The sequence below is a fragment of the Heterocephalus glaber genome, unplaced genomic scaffold, assembly GCF_053883595.1.
Source record: "Heterocephalus glaber isolate CG9 unplaced genomic scaffold, H.glaber_assembly_v1.0 deba00000281, whole genome shotgun sequence".
Taxonomy (NCBI): Eukaryota; Metazoa; Chordata; class Mammalia; order Rodentia; family Bathyergidae; genus Heterocephalus; species Heterocephalus glaber.
Window position 1 is genome coordinate 37,060,798 of NW_028258139.1, and position 16,966 is coordinate 37,077,763.

The 16,966-nt window shown below is 31.9% G+C and overlaps 1 protein-coding gene across 1 annotated transcript; it reads right to left on the reverse strand.

The window, feature by feature from the left end:
* Positions 1-2,655: 2,655 nt before the first annotated feature.
* On the reverse strand, positions 2,656-16,374 carry Csn1s1 (casein alpha s1). The gene is made up of 10 exons (XM_021249828.1): positions 16,324-16,374; positions 14,442-14,465; positions 12,210-12,233; positions 11,551-11,571; positions 9,724-9,747; positions 9,380-9,424; positions 7,462-7,479; positions 6,963-7,004; positions 3,270-3,422; positions 2,656-2,661 (listed from the first exon to the last, which is right to left on the reverse strand). Exons 1-10 carry the CDS (start codon positions 16,372-16,374, stop codon positions 2,656-2,658), a joined length of 408 nt encoding a protein of 135 aa, XP_021105487.1.
* Between the last annotated feature and the right edge of the window lie 592 nt (positions 16,375-16,966).

Sequence of the window (16,966 nt, forward strand, 5' to 3'; positions counted from 1 at the left end):
CGGGTTGTTTATTATCAAAGAAAGCTCTAAAAGGTTTACCATCACTGTTTTAAGGTCAGTAAGGGTCTAAACATTTTAGAGACTGAGGGCACAAACTGCATCCCCCAAATACATTCATTTATCACAAAGTGCCAACATTGCAATTAAATCTTAATAGTGAGGTTTTAATTTAGAAAAAACAACTCATATATTAACATCTTTTTATTAAAAGAAAAACAACACATATGTCATAAGTTTGTCACCACTGGTCTAAACCATTCTTGCTAAGTCCTCGGTTCAGAGTGTATGGTTTGAATGGAATATTGCTTCCCTGATGTTTAGAGTAAGAAGATAGAAAAAGACTCACTAGAACTCATTATTATGTTTTCTTCTATATTTAAATAATAAATTTTAAAAGTGTACTGCATCCCTGGTGAAATTGCAGTGCATGTTAAAGAGTTAAAGATGCAAGTATTGTGAATTATATTCTTTCCAGTTGCTTCTTAAATAACAAAGGATTATTGCAAGTTTAATGAGGAGATGATACCTTTTACAGATGACATTTTAAAGATGGCTATTTTCAGGTAAATTTTTAGTGCTTGTTTTATAGAAAGTGATCAGGTAAATGTATTTTATCCATTCTGATTTAAAAACTAAAGAATAAAACAAAATAAAATATCACCCAAGGCTCTCTAGATTAACATAGTTTTGGTGCTAGAGGCTTAGTTGCTTATATATTACCATCTGCTAAACAAGTGACTCAGCAGTGTCATGAAGTTTGGTTGTTGTGGGAAGCTTGGAATAAAATAAGTTTTATCTGGGACTCTGAAGATATCAGAGCAACTAACTATTGTCATTTTGGGAAAAATCTCCTGCTTGGGCTCTGGAAAACCTGGAACAGACATCACAGATACCAGGTTACTATGTTTCTTAAGTTGCCCTGTGTATTTATCTAAACTCTCTAGCCATACTCTCAAGTATAATCAAGTAGTTTTGATTCAAACAGGTCAATGACATTAATAAACAGTGTAACCAGGTTGTTCAAGTTCCCAGTGTGCCTCAGCTGCCCCACTGCTGTTTCTTTCTGCAACAGTAACTATGGCCATACAAAACTATTCTAAAAACAAGTGAAGATTCTGTACCTGGCTTATAAGTGCCTTTCATGGCCTGCCAGCAAAGGGCAGAAGGGAATATTTTTAAAGGTCTTTATTAAAATAAGATTTAAAGTTTCATAAAAAGTAAATTAAAATAAAATATCATATACATAGACTCTTAACAGGATTATGTAAACATTGTTAAATGGAATAACCAGAAAACAAGGACTGTGCCTTAAAATGTAATTTATTGATAAGAAGAAAGAGGGGCCGGGGACTTAGCTCAGTGGTTCCAGCACCTGCCTCGCAAACACAAGGTCCTGAGTTTGATCCCCGGTACCAAAAAAAAAAACCCCCAAAACTAGTTTATCTGTTTTAGGGCCGGGTATTTAGCTCAGTGGTTCCACCTCCTGCCTCGCAAGCGCAAGGACCCAAGTTGAATCCCCGGTACCAAAAAACCAAAAAACAAATGAAAAGAAGAAAGAGAAGACCTCAGTAAGGGCACACAGTTATTTGAAATGATGGAATTTACAGTAAAAGCAATTCAAAGCCTTTCAAAACAATATTTCCTATATAGAAACTTAGTAAAGGCTTTAATACCTTCCCTATCTGCATGACATGACTAAAATTTAGACAATAGCTATCTAGGAAATTTCAGCCCAAGGAAAGGGTGCCATGATATTTAATATACAGTAGATGAAAGAAGAAATTTTGCCCTCCACGGGCGTTTTCCTATTCTAAAATTGTAGTCAAATCTTTGGAATTATTTCACATGATGATCAGGCAAAGAAATTCTAAGAAGGAAGTTGCAGTCACATCTGTAAGTAGAAATGGAAATATGTGGTTAAGTATTTGAGGAGAGGAGAAATTCTTATATTCATTTTACTAATCATTTTCTCTTCATATTAGATCAGTTCACTCAATTATTTCTGACATAAACAGACATTATTCTTGTTTTGTAGGAATTAAAGACAATTTATTATTAAGTAGTAATTTATGTTGTGGAATCATAGACAATGTAACAAGGCAATTAAAATAAGAGGTTTCCACGGAGATCAGAGTGTTAGCATTTTCCTTAATTTGATCTATTGGCAGGGACATTTCCACTTCTGGAAAAGAGAAACAAATACATACACACAGACATACACACTCACATATATATTCAGAGAGAGAGAGAGAGAGAGAGAGAGAGAGAGAGAGAAGTCCCAATGTAATGGATTAAGACAATTAAAGCAAATATATAAATCTTTTCACTGTGGTTGACACACAGTTTCACTGTATGACTTGCTACAGTTTTCTATTGAAGTGATCATAAAGAATAGAATACCACTGTTGTGTTTAAAGGACATAACTTGTCCTTTGTGCAAACCAAAGGACAAATTTTCATGAAAAACTAGTAACATCCACACCATATTTGTATAGGAGTTTCTAATATTATAAATTTTATTAGTTAAAAGGAAGCTATTTTTAGTTGCTATTTAAATGCACTGTGATTATCAAAATTTTTAATGGAAGTATGATCAATAGCAAGACATGAAGTTTTCAATTACCTAGTTACATAATGAAACTCCTGAGAACTGTCTTAGTTCTGAAAAACAAACAGGAATTGGCAAAATCATGGGATAAAAGCAATGGACAGCATAATTTTACTAAATCAAGAAAAAAAATGACTACTCCTTATTCAGTCACTATTTTTCCAATACTCTATTCAGCAAAGACTGCTACATTTTTTAGCTTCAGGATTATAAGAAATAAGAAGTGTAAAATTTCAACTAAACAAAGAGATCAGAACTTGAATTTAGTGCTCCTGGATATCAAAGCTTGTGCCCTTTTCCCAGAAAGCTTTAGTACAAATTAAAGGAAGATAATATTGAACTATGTATCAGATATCTTTATGTTTTTAATTTGGGCAGGAAATTTTTCCTAATCTCATCACAATGAATTTGACTTACAAAACACATATTGCTGTTGCCTTAGTTACTGAGAAATTCCTGTGAGCCTCAGATGGCAAGAAGTATCGCCAACTTTCTATTTCAGAAGATTCTAGTATAGTACTATGCAGATTACTGACTTTATTCTAAATTAATTTATCTATATCTTAATTTATAGATAAATCTTATTGAGTGGTAGGTAGTTTTTTATGTATTTTATGTATTCTAGTAGAACATCAAATTGCAATAATTTTAAAGAACTTACCAACCATTCTGGCATAACATCAGTGTTTTCAATGTTCTCAGAGACAATGGGCTGAATATTGTCGAAGAAGGGTGGGAAAGATAAATACTGGACTTGAGGATAGTACCAAGCAGCAAAGGGATAGACATCAAGCTGGTAGACTTGTCGGAAAGGCTGGAGGGAAACATTGAGACAATAGTGTATGAGCAATCCTTGTTTTAAATCTCTAAGAATCAGAGTGTTTTATCACTTTTTAAAGTCACTAATCGATACCGAAGTACATGTCCCTGCTTTACTCACAAAGGTTTAATTACCATGGCCCAGAAGAAAGAAGTAGAGTGAACTTCATTATTACTTTTTATGAACTAATGGGTTTTTGGACTAGAAAGAAAGTTTTTGTAGTTTAGATCTATATGCAATACACTCAGGTCAAAAGAAGGGCATCATACCCCAGGTCAGTATAGCTGGATTTCAGAAATGCTGGAAGTAGAAAGGAAATGATTCTCTGGTTGTTCTCTTACTGACTTCCTGAGTTAGAGCTTGGGGAACAAAATATTACTTTTCCTTCTTCAATTTTAGAATAGCTGCCTCATCTATTTTTTCCTAGGTTAATATACATAATTATATGTTGGGGTGGAAGACATGTTTTGTTTGATGAAATTAGGAAAAAACAAATATATCCAAAAATTTCCCTTTACTTATTAAAATATTTAGATAAAATAAAAGTAAATATGATAGTCAATTCACTTCAACAAAGAACAGAGCCTGTTCCTTGGTACACAGGAAACAATGAATTTTGTTTTATACATGCAATTAAATGTTGTGATCAACTAAATGATTGCTACCAAAACCCCCCATTAGGAAAAAGTACATATAGTTGTCATACTCTTGTTTTAAAGAATGATATGGAAGGTTGAAACCAATGCACTTTGTCTTTGGACCTCAAATGGAGTAAATAATTACTTGTATTTTTCTTTTACTTTGACAATGAAAGTTGTGGGAGATTTCAGAAGGAATTGAGGTTAAAATTTAATGTGCTTAGTTGAAAGAATTTTTGTTACATCCATACAGTGGAATATGATAAAGGCATCAAGATGATACGCGTATGCCATCAGTGATACACAAAGATGTTCTAAGTATGTTGGTAACTAAACTTCAGCATGTAAATTATGTAATATTCTAATTTTTTGGATATATAGAAACATAATGTATTCACTGTAAATAAATATGATAATATCTTTTAGTGGCAAAACATTCAAAGATAAAGTTAGGAGAAGGAAAGGGATTGGAATAGTAACAGAAAAGGCCCAGATGACAAATTCCTATTGTTGAAAACTTAAATAATTTCCAAGTTTTCACTGATAAAGTTAATTGTAATGAAAGCCACTATAAATTTGTAATTTTACTGTCATCAATATTTAAGAGATACAATAAAATATATCCTTGCCAAAAGAAAAAGGATAAAGGGAACAGAAGGAGGAGGAATAAAAGGAGGAGAAAAAGAAGAAAAAAAATAAAAAGTAAAAACAAAGCAAGTGACTACAAGAATTTTATGGTTTCTAATCACTAGGGGGCTCTACATTATTTAAATAGTCTTCAGGTTATACTTACATGACAAATGTCTAGGTACAAGGAAGAAAAGTGCTCATCATCTAATTTGCACATTTTAGTCCATGTGAGTTATATTTCTCATTGTAAATCAAGACTCACTTGGAATACTTGTTTCGTACAGATCACTTTCAAGAGTTTGATTAATTGTGAGTATATCTAAACTAAACTTGCATGCTAACAAAACCAAATTTTTAAATACCCAAGGTTAAGGACCACATTCTAAACCATTCTAAATTCATCTAGTTAATAAATGCCACTCTATGAGATACAGTCATCTACAAGGAATAAATAGCAATAATCTTATATCCTCATATCTATACAAGCAAATACTCTGTATGTTTTAATATTAAAACATTTATAACACAAAATAAAAATGGTAAAATTAAAAAAAATTTAATGTGCTTTGAAGAACCATTATCATAAAATTGATTGACAAGCTTGATGGTTTTATTCTCAGGGAATACTTTTTCCCCCAATCTTATGTATCAGCATGTATGTAAAACTCAATGGCTTTCTCCCATGTTTTGGTTTTATTAACATGTCATATGTAACTTGTATAATTGAATCATCAGTGGCCAAGAGCCACTGAATTAAATGCAGTTATTACCTTTAGAAGGGAAGACACACTAAAGCAATGGAAAGCCATTGTTTGGTAGTTTGAGGTAGTTTGTAGTATGAAGCAAGGGAAAATACTAATAGACACTTATTATTAACTTTTTCATAATTGAGAAACTAAAGATCAAGGAGAATATACAATGTGTTCAATATCATGTGATTAGGAAGCATCAGACCACAGACTAAAACCCAACTTGTTTTCAGTACACAGTGCTATAATGAAATTTGGGAAATAGACTGTTCAACTTGGAGTTCTTCTGACTTATAGGCTGGCTTGAAGCTACCTTTACTTAGGGATGGCCAAAGAATTCCCTCATTTTTCTTTGGCAATTTAGACTTGATCTTCTGCAGCAATGTTAGAACTAGTACTGGAGAGCCATACATCAACAACTAAGAAATACCAGAAGTGGGCCAGGGATTTAGCTCAGTGCTCTGCTGCCTGGCTCACAAGTACAAGGTCCTGAGTTCGATACCAGGTACCAAAAAAAAAAAAAAACCCAGAAGAGTATTAGTCAATGACGCAGCGAGTATATTAATTTCTTAATAAGGACAGGCTACTCAAGAACAGTATTGGGGCAATATTGAAACACACAGACACATGCATAAGCCTGATTTGCCACCCTCATAGGCACTCCCTAGGAAGAAAAAGAAAAATCTAAATTGCCCCGTAGACTAATGAAACATTGAGACAGAAGAAATAATCTAATTGAAATGAATTTCATGTAGAAATTTTGGTTTGATGCTAGTTTCCAGTTGCATTTTAATTACCTAGAAACAAGTTTTCTTCTAAGACACGGGAAGAATCTTAGGATTTACTAAATGATGACCACTGGTTAAAAGGCTCTGTGATTCGTATGAAATTGGCCTAAGCTATGCACAGGAATCACAATTGTTATGGCAACAAATCTCACAGTATCTGGCTATTACCTTAAAAATGAAATCAGGGGCCTTGGGAACACTGAAGAACCAATGGTAGGGTAAGTAGGGGAAGAATCACTGCCTATTTGGTGTTATTCATGAACTCACTTCATATGAGTAAATGGTGTCAGAATGCTTTGACAGAGATACTCTCTCTAGACGGTTTCTTCAAAAGAAAAGTATGTCTAGTAGTAAGTCCAATGGGCCCTGCTTAAGGGAGACATTTATAATTGCATTTGGGATTCTTAAATGTACACTGAAATTGGGAATCAGACAAGTTTATACATACAACTATAAAATTAAGAAATATGCTAAAACTATATTAATGTAAACATAACAATTAATGCATCATAGTGCTTGTGATTATAAATGTGATGCCCACATTAGCTGAGGTAGATTAGAACAGTTGCCACTCCAAAAAACAACAATAGTTAGCATTCATCATTCAGATTTTAGGAATCAAGAGAGAGGAACACTGCTTGAGAAGAAAAAAAATCTCTTTAAGAGCAGGAGGCTATTTAAGAGAAAACATATATAAACTTAACAAAATTTATATAAATGAAATATTACCACTTGGGCTTGATTGTATTCATTTATTCTGTGAAATTGCTCCTGTATGAAAGAAAATGCATTTTAAATTACTTACAATCTTCTGGTACAGCACATTTGTTTTGCAATACACCAAGAGTATATCATCATCATTGAAATTTAAAATTAACTGTGGTCTATATTGAGATTACTAAAAGCCATTAAAATACTTTTGCTTTCTAATTTTTGAAAAAAAATAGGCAGCTAGAGGAGGCTAAGGTCACTACATAGCTTGAAAAAGTAAAGAATTTATAAGTGTCAGTGTTTGGAGCTAAATAATAATCTAACAACACTCCAAGAGTATGTATTTTCTGCTCTTGGCTATTTACTATCATTATATAAATTTTATCTTCAATGAATTTCAAAAAAATGCTACCATATTTCAATAATACAGAGCATACTTTTTTTTACAAAAGCATAACTTATAAAAACAACACATAAAAGAAATATTAAAATATTTTAGCTTAATAAATAATCTCACCTGGCCACAACCAGCTTCCTAATAAAGAAAATACATTTTAAAAAATTTTAGTATATTGATTTTATTCATTTTGTGTAACCAACATTTACTAGGTACCTGCACTCAGTCAGAGACTATTCTAAGCCCAGGGACAAAACTATGAAATACTATAAAAAGTACATCAATCCCAGTGTGGTTCTAAGATTTGTGGAGATTACAGTCTAACTTAGCATAACTAGGGGAATAAAAATCATTACTTAGTGTCTCAGGGCAATGACTGTGAATCCTAGCTGGTTACTGACATATTTAAGTTTATTTGGACTTTATTTTAAACACATTGAAAAATGACACTAGAATACCAATTTTGGTCTAAATTAAAAGAAGTATTGAGATTGAGTTTCCTCTTTATTGACAATAGAAGCAACTATAAAATTTTTCCAACTTGGAAATCAAGTCTTTTCCTAAAATCCTAATTAGGCAAAAACTATGTAGTAAATGAAAAAATTATTCTTTTAACTTCCCAGTTGGAAAACTTTTATAATATTAAAAAGAATGGAAACTGTTGATGAGAGGGTAGGGAGAATTTTGACAGGTGCAATTCTCATATTTTGCATCACTGAGGAAGTCTCTAGAATCTGCACTGTTTTCTCAAACAGAAAGTTCATTTGACCTATCTGTTCTTTCACAGACAAGCACATGTCGTATTTGTGGACTCTTCAAGAAGCAATGAACTTGGGGAAATAAACTCCATGATAAAGTCCTAAATATAATATATCATCAAGGAGACTCACCAGGATTCAACATAGAATGTAATCTGATTAAATTTCTCCCTGGTTAGAAATTTTGAGTATCATATGCAGGCATAAATAGCCCAGGCATATATAGAAAGAAAAAGGTTTGTCAGTAATACATCGATAATTAGAAAACTAATTTGTTGATTATTATTAATAGTCAAGGTTAAAGTAAGTAATTTCTTGAGAAAAATAAAGTATATTTAGAATGCATCCAATTTAAAATTTATTTTAATTCTACACAACTTGAATTTTATTGTAATAAGTAAAATATGACCAGCTGGAGTTGTCTGTAATTGATCAGTCTATGAGGCTGCTCCTATATAAAAGAAAAAATATTCTCAACTTCTTGTATAACTTTCAGTACAAATCTGTCATCTTTAGGAAATAAATCATGAATCCTGAAATACCTTTTCCAGGGGTAAAGAAAGAAGAACTGTTAGTCCTACTTTTGCACTATTTTACACAAATAAATTGGGCTAATTTAGAGATTCCTTTTAAAAAACATTATAAAAATGACTTAAAAACTTTTAAATTGCAATGCAGTCAGATGTAAACTATCAAGCAGCTATCTTACATGATATCTTATTCCAGGATTACCATGAAAAATATAGAAAACACTTTTGCTTTCTAACAGTCAAAATTTAATTCTCAAAACTAAATCAGAATATTATTATGAATCAAGTTTTAAAACGATGTTTCTAATACAATACTAACATTTAATGAGATGACTATGTGCTATGATTAATTTATATAACTTAGAATTTTTTATTACTTTCATTTTAGAACTTAAGTTATAGACTTCTGGCTAGTACATCAATCACTAATGTCACATGTTATAAAAAAGTAGAGGGTCAAGTCAAACTCAAATTTGGCCAAATCCATATACTTACTGCCACTTATGATTTGCTGTTGCAAAGTGTGATTATAAAATAAAAAATAGTCCATTGAAATCATGAATTGTCTACTAGGGATAAAAATGTTACTAGCTTTCCTTTCAGAAGGCAATGATTAAACATCTAGAATCAGACTATTTACTAAGAATTAAACTCTAGCAGACACTGAGAAGGGGAAACAAGTTATCATCACAGCATTTTCATGTATTCCTTGTTGTCCCTGTTTTTTATAACCGTTTAGTGAAGGATTACCAGGTTCAGTTGGTAGAGCATGTCTTCCCTTGGAGTGCACTTCTGCTAAAAAATATGTACAAAGGTTGTTTAAGTAAATTCTGACACACTAGATAATAGCATAATACTGACATTTATTTATTTGCATTAGTGCACACGTGCAGTGCATAATGTTTGCATTCCTTGTGTGGAGTTGGTCCAGGCACAGAACAGCTCTTAGTTCCTTTGTTCTCCTTTCCCTTCCCCTCTCCCTCCTTCCTCCATCTCTTGAGCCCCTTCCCTTTTGAGAAAGATCTATCTCCCTACTTCCTATTATGTATCTTTTATTTTGTTCACTTATTTTAAATTTAGCTGATCCATCTTACCTCAGTGTTACTGGGAACAACTTCCTATAAAAAAGAAAAAAAACATGCACACTTTTAATACTATGACTTTTAATTCCATGACTTATTAATTCATATTTAGGTAAGAATACTAATCCAGTAATTACTATTATGGCATAACTCTAGTAAACTGATTTGAGTCACAGCCTCCTGGATAACCATGATGAGATTAATAATTTGTTTCACTTGCTACATTCTTCTTGTCTTTTTTCTGCTTCTTGCTTTCACCAGGGTGTTACTCAGAATGTTGGAGATGGGCAGGAAGTAAATATCTATATTGGTTTGATAGAAATTCCCCTTGGTCAGGCTGGTTTATTTTTGTCACTTGTGTGAAAGTCTGCTCTCACAATCAAAAAGGAACCTTATCATCTGCTATGCCTGCTGTCTTTTTTCTCTAGATTCAGCTGCAACAGTGATCAGTCTTTAGAAGATTACAGCTTTAGATACAGCTAGAATCAGTTTATTTTTACACAATATAAAATGTGTACATCAGTGATCAGAAGTATAGTCATTGTTGGAATTTTTGGTGATAAGATTGTATTCATCCAAAATCTGAAAAAAACTAAGATGAGGAATAAAACAAAAACAACATCACACATGGCCAGATAGGATTGTTTGCCTCAAAATAATTTTGTAAGATTTTTGTTGATAGAAAGCTGCTGACTCTTTTTTTTTTTATGAGCTGATAATTGCATACTAAAATTAAGATAATGCTGAATACATAGTACCTGATACAGTGGGACCTTAGAGGGTATGTAATAACCCTCATAAGTTTATATAAACATCTTCTAATTAATTGGGACTCTGAATTAACATCAAACTAATTTCCCTCATTTGATGAACTGCTGCTAGAGTCTCTCTGCTAAGAGCAACAAAACCAGTGTTATGATCTTTTGTGGAATATTTAGAACTTTCTGAAGGAAACTTAGTTCCATACATTAATATAGATTGTTTATATCTGAGAGAATGAGAATTGAAATGAACTGTATAAAAACATTCAAGGCCACTCTGGTACATTTTCTCAAGTGTCAATTTCACTTGAAAAATGTGAGGAGGGAAAGTTTAACAACTTAGCAGAGAATTTAAAACTTCAAAGCAATTATTAATTCATTAAACACAAAAATGTCACTGTATAGAATGAAAAAAATATAAATATTTTTGTGATAAAAGGTGTGTTTATTTTCATCTTCCTTGGAACTATTTTGATATGAATAAATTAGTAGCATTAAATATAACAACCTCAAGATATAATTTTACATTGGGTTTCAAAATATCTAGCATTTGAAATGTGTACTTCTTCTAAATCACGTTTATATTTACATAGTTATGATTTTTGCTACCAAGAACATATTTTTTTTCCAAGAACATACTTGAAGAGATCGGTTTTAATATTTGTCTCTGGAGAGAGCTGATTAACTATACACAATAGATTGGCATATTTCTGCCCCATATTTAGAGGAGAGTAGTCCATAGGACCTTGGTGATGATTGTATTGATTCTTTCTGACCTCAATGGTAGAAGGCATGAGTTCTTGGTGGAAGATGTCAGAAATAAAGTTTTTACTTTGCATTTTAACAAGTAAGTTATGTTTTCACTTATATCATTTAAATCCCTTCTTCCAATTTTAACTTTGGCACTATATATTACATTTGCAGGTATAATACCTCTGAAAGTTCAGTAAGTAAAATATTTCAAAATTCAATCTTTTACCTTACTCAATCTGAGAAGACAACTTTCTTAAAATGAAGCATATGGCAGGTCCTAAGCATGTTACCTAAATGTGGAGGTCACTAGATGAAAATGTCTTACCTCAGAGTTAGCCATAGGTTCCTTAAAAAAAAAAAGAAGCAATTGTATTTTTCATGGAAAATAGTGAAATGAAAATTTAACCATTTCTAAATAAAATAGATGCTGAGGACAATAAAAATTTAAGGCAGTATCTGTGAAATAAGCAAATTGATAAAGCCTGGCTACTTTAAACTATCTGAAGGATTAACTTTCTAATTTGCATTTAAGATTTTAATAAAAATCATTCCAATACTTCTACATTGTAGTAAATCAATATAAACAAGTTTTTTTCAAAAAAATATTTGGCTTTTGGACATTAAGCAGAAGCACTGAATTAAAAACTATGCGATAGTAAGTTTGTCAATGGAAAGCCTTGGTTCAATGATGTATAAATACTTAATCAAAGGGGCTTTTCTTCCCCTAGGATGTTGTCCTCAGTGGTGTAAAGAGTAGTGATATTGTCCATAGAACTTAAATTCAATAGATTAGTTTTGATTTAGTCATCTAGGTAATTCTGCCCGATATACGATACAGTATATGTTTTTCTTTCTTTGAATTAAAGACATTTGTTATAGTTGTAAGAGAATTTTTGCTTACTTGGATGAAAGTATTTAAAGGAAACACTCGGTTGGTACTTTTCCTTATATTGGGTTTAACGATTTCAACACAAAGGGTCTTACCTCAGTTGACTCGTTGCTAGTTTCCTACCAAGAAAAGAGCAGTGTGAAATACAATGAAGATATTATTTGTAAATTTTATAAATTCTGAACACTATTAATCTCTCAGTAGAAATCTATTCATAAACTACTAGGCAATCTGATCAAAACAGATACATTTAAAGAAAGAAAAATCATTTATGTAAAACATTCGTGAGTCCTTGGAAATAAGTACAAACAATCAGCTGGGGCAAAACTATATTTATGTATGTACTCACTTATTTATTCACTCTAACACCTGCCTCCTTACAGCTACATGGTCAAGTCAATAAAATAAGTAGTCTTGGGATGCTCAGCACAATTATCTAGTTATTTTCAATGTATGGGTGAGAAGTTCAGGGAAAGAATAAGTGTCATAAAATTAATTTTTTTCCAATAAAAACATCAGTTTTTACTAGAAGAATATATACTTTTATGGCATTATTTTAAGAAAAAAAATTGGTACCTTAATTTCCTCACTCTGTTTTCTTCTCAGAAGCTCTCTCTGCTAAAATTAAGAAAGTGTAGCTTGCAAACTATATTTTTCTCTTTTTATTTTTTAGAATGAATTTTATTGGTACATTTAAGGTACACAATATAATGACCTTGGAAATTTGCACCTTTACACAACCCATCTTGGTTGTTATTTTTTCCCCATCACCCTGCCCTCCTTTCAACCCCTCCAACCCCTCCCTATACTTTTAGAAGGAAAGTCTTTTAGAATAATTCATATTTCATTGATGTTTCTAACCTTCAGTTCATTGATGTGTCGTTTAGGGATAGAAGAGATAAACAATATTAATTTACATTGTGTTTTTTTGTTTGTTTTTGTTGGTTTTTTTTGAGACAGGGTCTCACTATGTACCCCAGGTTGGCCTTGAACTCATGGCAATCTTGCCTAAGCCTCCTAAGTGCTGGGATTACAGACCTGTGCCACCACGCCCGGTTTAACAATATTAGTTTAAAAGGACATACATGAATGAAAACTTATATTAACGTGTACTTCATATGATGCTGTTGCAAATTTAAAAATAAATGTGTTTTTCATGAAAGCCTTAATATTTCTTGTTATATCATTTCTAACTTTAAGTGTTTGTTATGTGTTTCTATATGAGCTCTCAGTATGTAAATGTACACTTAACATATTTAAAAATCCTTTCCACTCAGCTTTTTTTTCTCTGCTTTTTGTTTTGTTTTATGCAGTCTCCAGGTCTTTTGATCTTAACACTTGCTCCCCTGTTTTAATTCTACAGTAAATCTTGTAAAGTCATTCTTACCTTTCTAATTTCCAGTGATGTAGGCTACACACAGCAAAAAAAAAAAGTTATGTTAAAATTCATTCATATAAATTAGATTATCTGTTAAATCTTTTAAATAATAGCCTTAAATTAAAATTTGATATTCTTTTATTCAACAATTAAGTCACAAAATCATAAACACTGTAACATATGTTTTGCTATTGTTTATCGTTAAGGAATATTCCAGTGTAATCAATATGGAAATTGTAAAATTCTAGATAGGGCATGCAGAGGAAAGTTGATATGTTTTGAAAAGAGGCAAACATTTAGATGCAAATTAAAATTTAGAGCAGCTCTTAATGAAGGGAAGGTTTGATCAATTCAAGCAAAATAACATTTTTATTGAAAATTAAGTTAATTTTCCTAGACAAATGTTTGTGTTTTAAGAGTAAATGGATAGCACTTACCTGAAGAAACTTGAAAATTTTATCTTCTTTGAGGATTTCCTGTTAAAATTAACTTGTGAATTACAAAAGTGATAAAAATACCACACAATGTATGCATGTATCAAAACATTACTGGGATTTCATTAAAATGTGAAAGAAAATAAACATGCTAAAACTGAACAAGTTTTTTTACATTTCAACACTAATGTTCCATTTAATTTGATAAACCAGAAGGATTTCACAGATAAAAGAAAAACATCAGGAGTTTAATTTTATAGCTTAATTTTAAAATCTAAAGAAGACACCTTAAGTAGTTCTTTCTTCACCCAGCCTAGAGAAAAAAACCATGATTACTAAAGTGTCTAAAAACATTAACTAGGGATTTCAAGAATATAGAACTGAGAGAGTAATTCCGGTACACACACACACAAAAAAAAAACTGGAGTGAAGAAGACATTAAATACCCAAGATGACTGAGAGACAGCTCAGGTGTGTGTGAAGAGAGACCCTTAAGTCCCTGGCAGATGACTTACCTCACTGCTGCTGTCTTGCTGACTCTGCAAAGAAAAATAACACCAAAAAGTAGCATTATTCAGTGACTGGGCAGAATGGCTTATTAATGCCCTTGTAACAGGATATGATAAAACTAACTCAAAATTCAGTATAAAAAATTAAGAAATTATAAATCAGATAGTTGAGGGCATGTAAAACAAACAGAAAGAAGCTGATACCTTAAAATAAACCATGTTTGTATATTCTGCTTAATTATTTCTCTTGAATAATGATAATATTTTATCCATATAAAAAGTTTGCATAAATCTATGTGTACTCTCATTTTAAGAAGTTTAGTGTTTCAGTGAGAGTAAATAGTAGTCCATAGTATAGAATAGTAGTAAATAAGTCAGTTCTTGAGCTGAAAAAATACCTTACCAAAAGGGACACAGCCTGTCTCATAGAGAAAGGAACAACACGTTTGGAGTCTGTGCTGTCACAAATCACCACTCAGAGCCAACATGAGAGTGAATTCTTGGAATTTAGGGTAGAATACTTACTTGAGAGATTTCTGAATGCCTAAAAGGAAACTTCTGTGAAAACAATCCAAGAATTATAAAACAGAAACAAACTAAAAAGCAATCAAAGTGGCAGTAACAATATAACACTACACATATAATATGATTAATTTTAACAATGTATTTTTAAAAAGTGTATAAAAGAAAATTTGCCAGTGATAAATTTTCCTGGGAGCAAAAAGAACAAACAATCCTAATTAATTTATTGACAAATAAAACCAAAGCAAACCTGTTTACTTATTCTTTCTTTAAAGTATGGCAGATATTTGAGAAAACTATGTAAAATGTCTATTAAAAGCCTTGAGTTATTCTAGTTAATCCAGAGTGAAACCAACTTCATTTTTCTACGCTATTTAAGTTACTTGATAATCCTAAAATGATTTTGAACCCTTATAAAAATTTGAGGGCAACATGTACTTTCTTAAATCTTTGTCTGGATTTTATTTTTATTATCAATTGAATAATGTAAAAATAATCACAATTTGCATTTTCACTGTGGAGATTTATCTTAAGGATAAACTAGGCATCGTGGTGCACACCTGTAATCCTAACACTCTGAGAATTGGAAGCAGGAGGATTGTGAATTCTAGACAAATTGAGGCACCTTAGCAATTTAGTGAAAACTTGGCTCAAAATAATAAAGAATGAAAGAAAGACAGGGAGAGGAGAGAGAGAGAGAGGGCAGGGGAACAGAGAGAAAGAGCTGAGATGCCTTGGGTTCAATCTCCAGTACCAAAAGAAAGGCAGCTAAGAAAAGAGAAATGAAGAGGAAAGGAAAGGAAAGGAAAGGAAAGAAAGGAAAGGAAAGGAAAACAGAAAAGAAGAGAAAGGATGTAAGGACAGTTAAGTTGTGGCATAAACAAATACCTTATTATTTTCTTTGGGAGAATAGTTTTCTATTCTTTGGCCAGGATGAAGGTTGACTTTGGTTCCAAAAGCAAAATGCAATAGAACTTGTGGCTTTATGTTATATTGGTAAAGATATATTGGATACCTATAACATTATTAGAAATTTGCTAATTCCACAGTGGATCCGAGAAACAAACCTAATTGTATTACTTGATGTTAGTTGTTATGTTATACAATACTTTATTTCTTTTCATATTTTTAATTTGTTTTATTGTGGGGCACTCATATTTCCATTTAGATATTTTATTTGGTGTTCACAACTTTGCAAGACTCTGTAATAATTACTGTCATCACAATCCAGTGTTGAGTCTTCCACAGCGGATGAAAGATCATCTAACGCATTAAGGCCCTCATCCTCAGTGTCTCATGCTCTGTAAGATTACCAGGCCATTTCTGAATGGCATGCTGCCTTTTTGTGGTCCTTTACTGTACTTACAGGCATGGCTGCAGCAGCAGCCACAAGGCAGGAGAGGACAAGAAGCTTCATGGTTGTCAAGTCCTATAGGAGAGGATGAGGGAAAAACAGTTGGTCTTACAATAAAATTTCTTTCATGAAAATATCCTTGATTTTTTAACAAAGGGGCAAATTATGGTAAAATGGATTCATTTGAAAAGTAAATTTAAATTTTGCTATTCAAAATAAATATTTATCATTTCTGTCTTCTGAGTTTTTATATTATTTTGAAATAGCAATTTCTTAGCAACATTTTTATTCACTAACACTCTAAAATAAGACATTTGGTCTTTAATTTGGTAATAATGGGCTCCTTATAGGAATAAAGAAGCATCAAAGCACAAGGATCCAAGTTCAATCCCCAGTACCAAAAAAAAAAAAAAAAAAAAAAGAAGAAGAAGAAGAAGAAGCATCAAAATGTAAACACAATTCAAGAATAAAAGCTTTTACTTCCAATCATCAGATTTGCTAAAGTGGGCAATTATCTAAAATCCACTGAGAGGCACCATTTCTTTTTATCTGAAAATTTTTGAAAAAGTGCTTTGCTTATAAATCTACTTAAAGTATTCCACTCCTTGTGAAATATGCTGTCAGTTCATTATATAGATAAATAATATAGAACAAA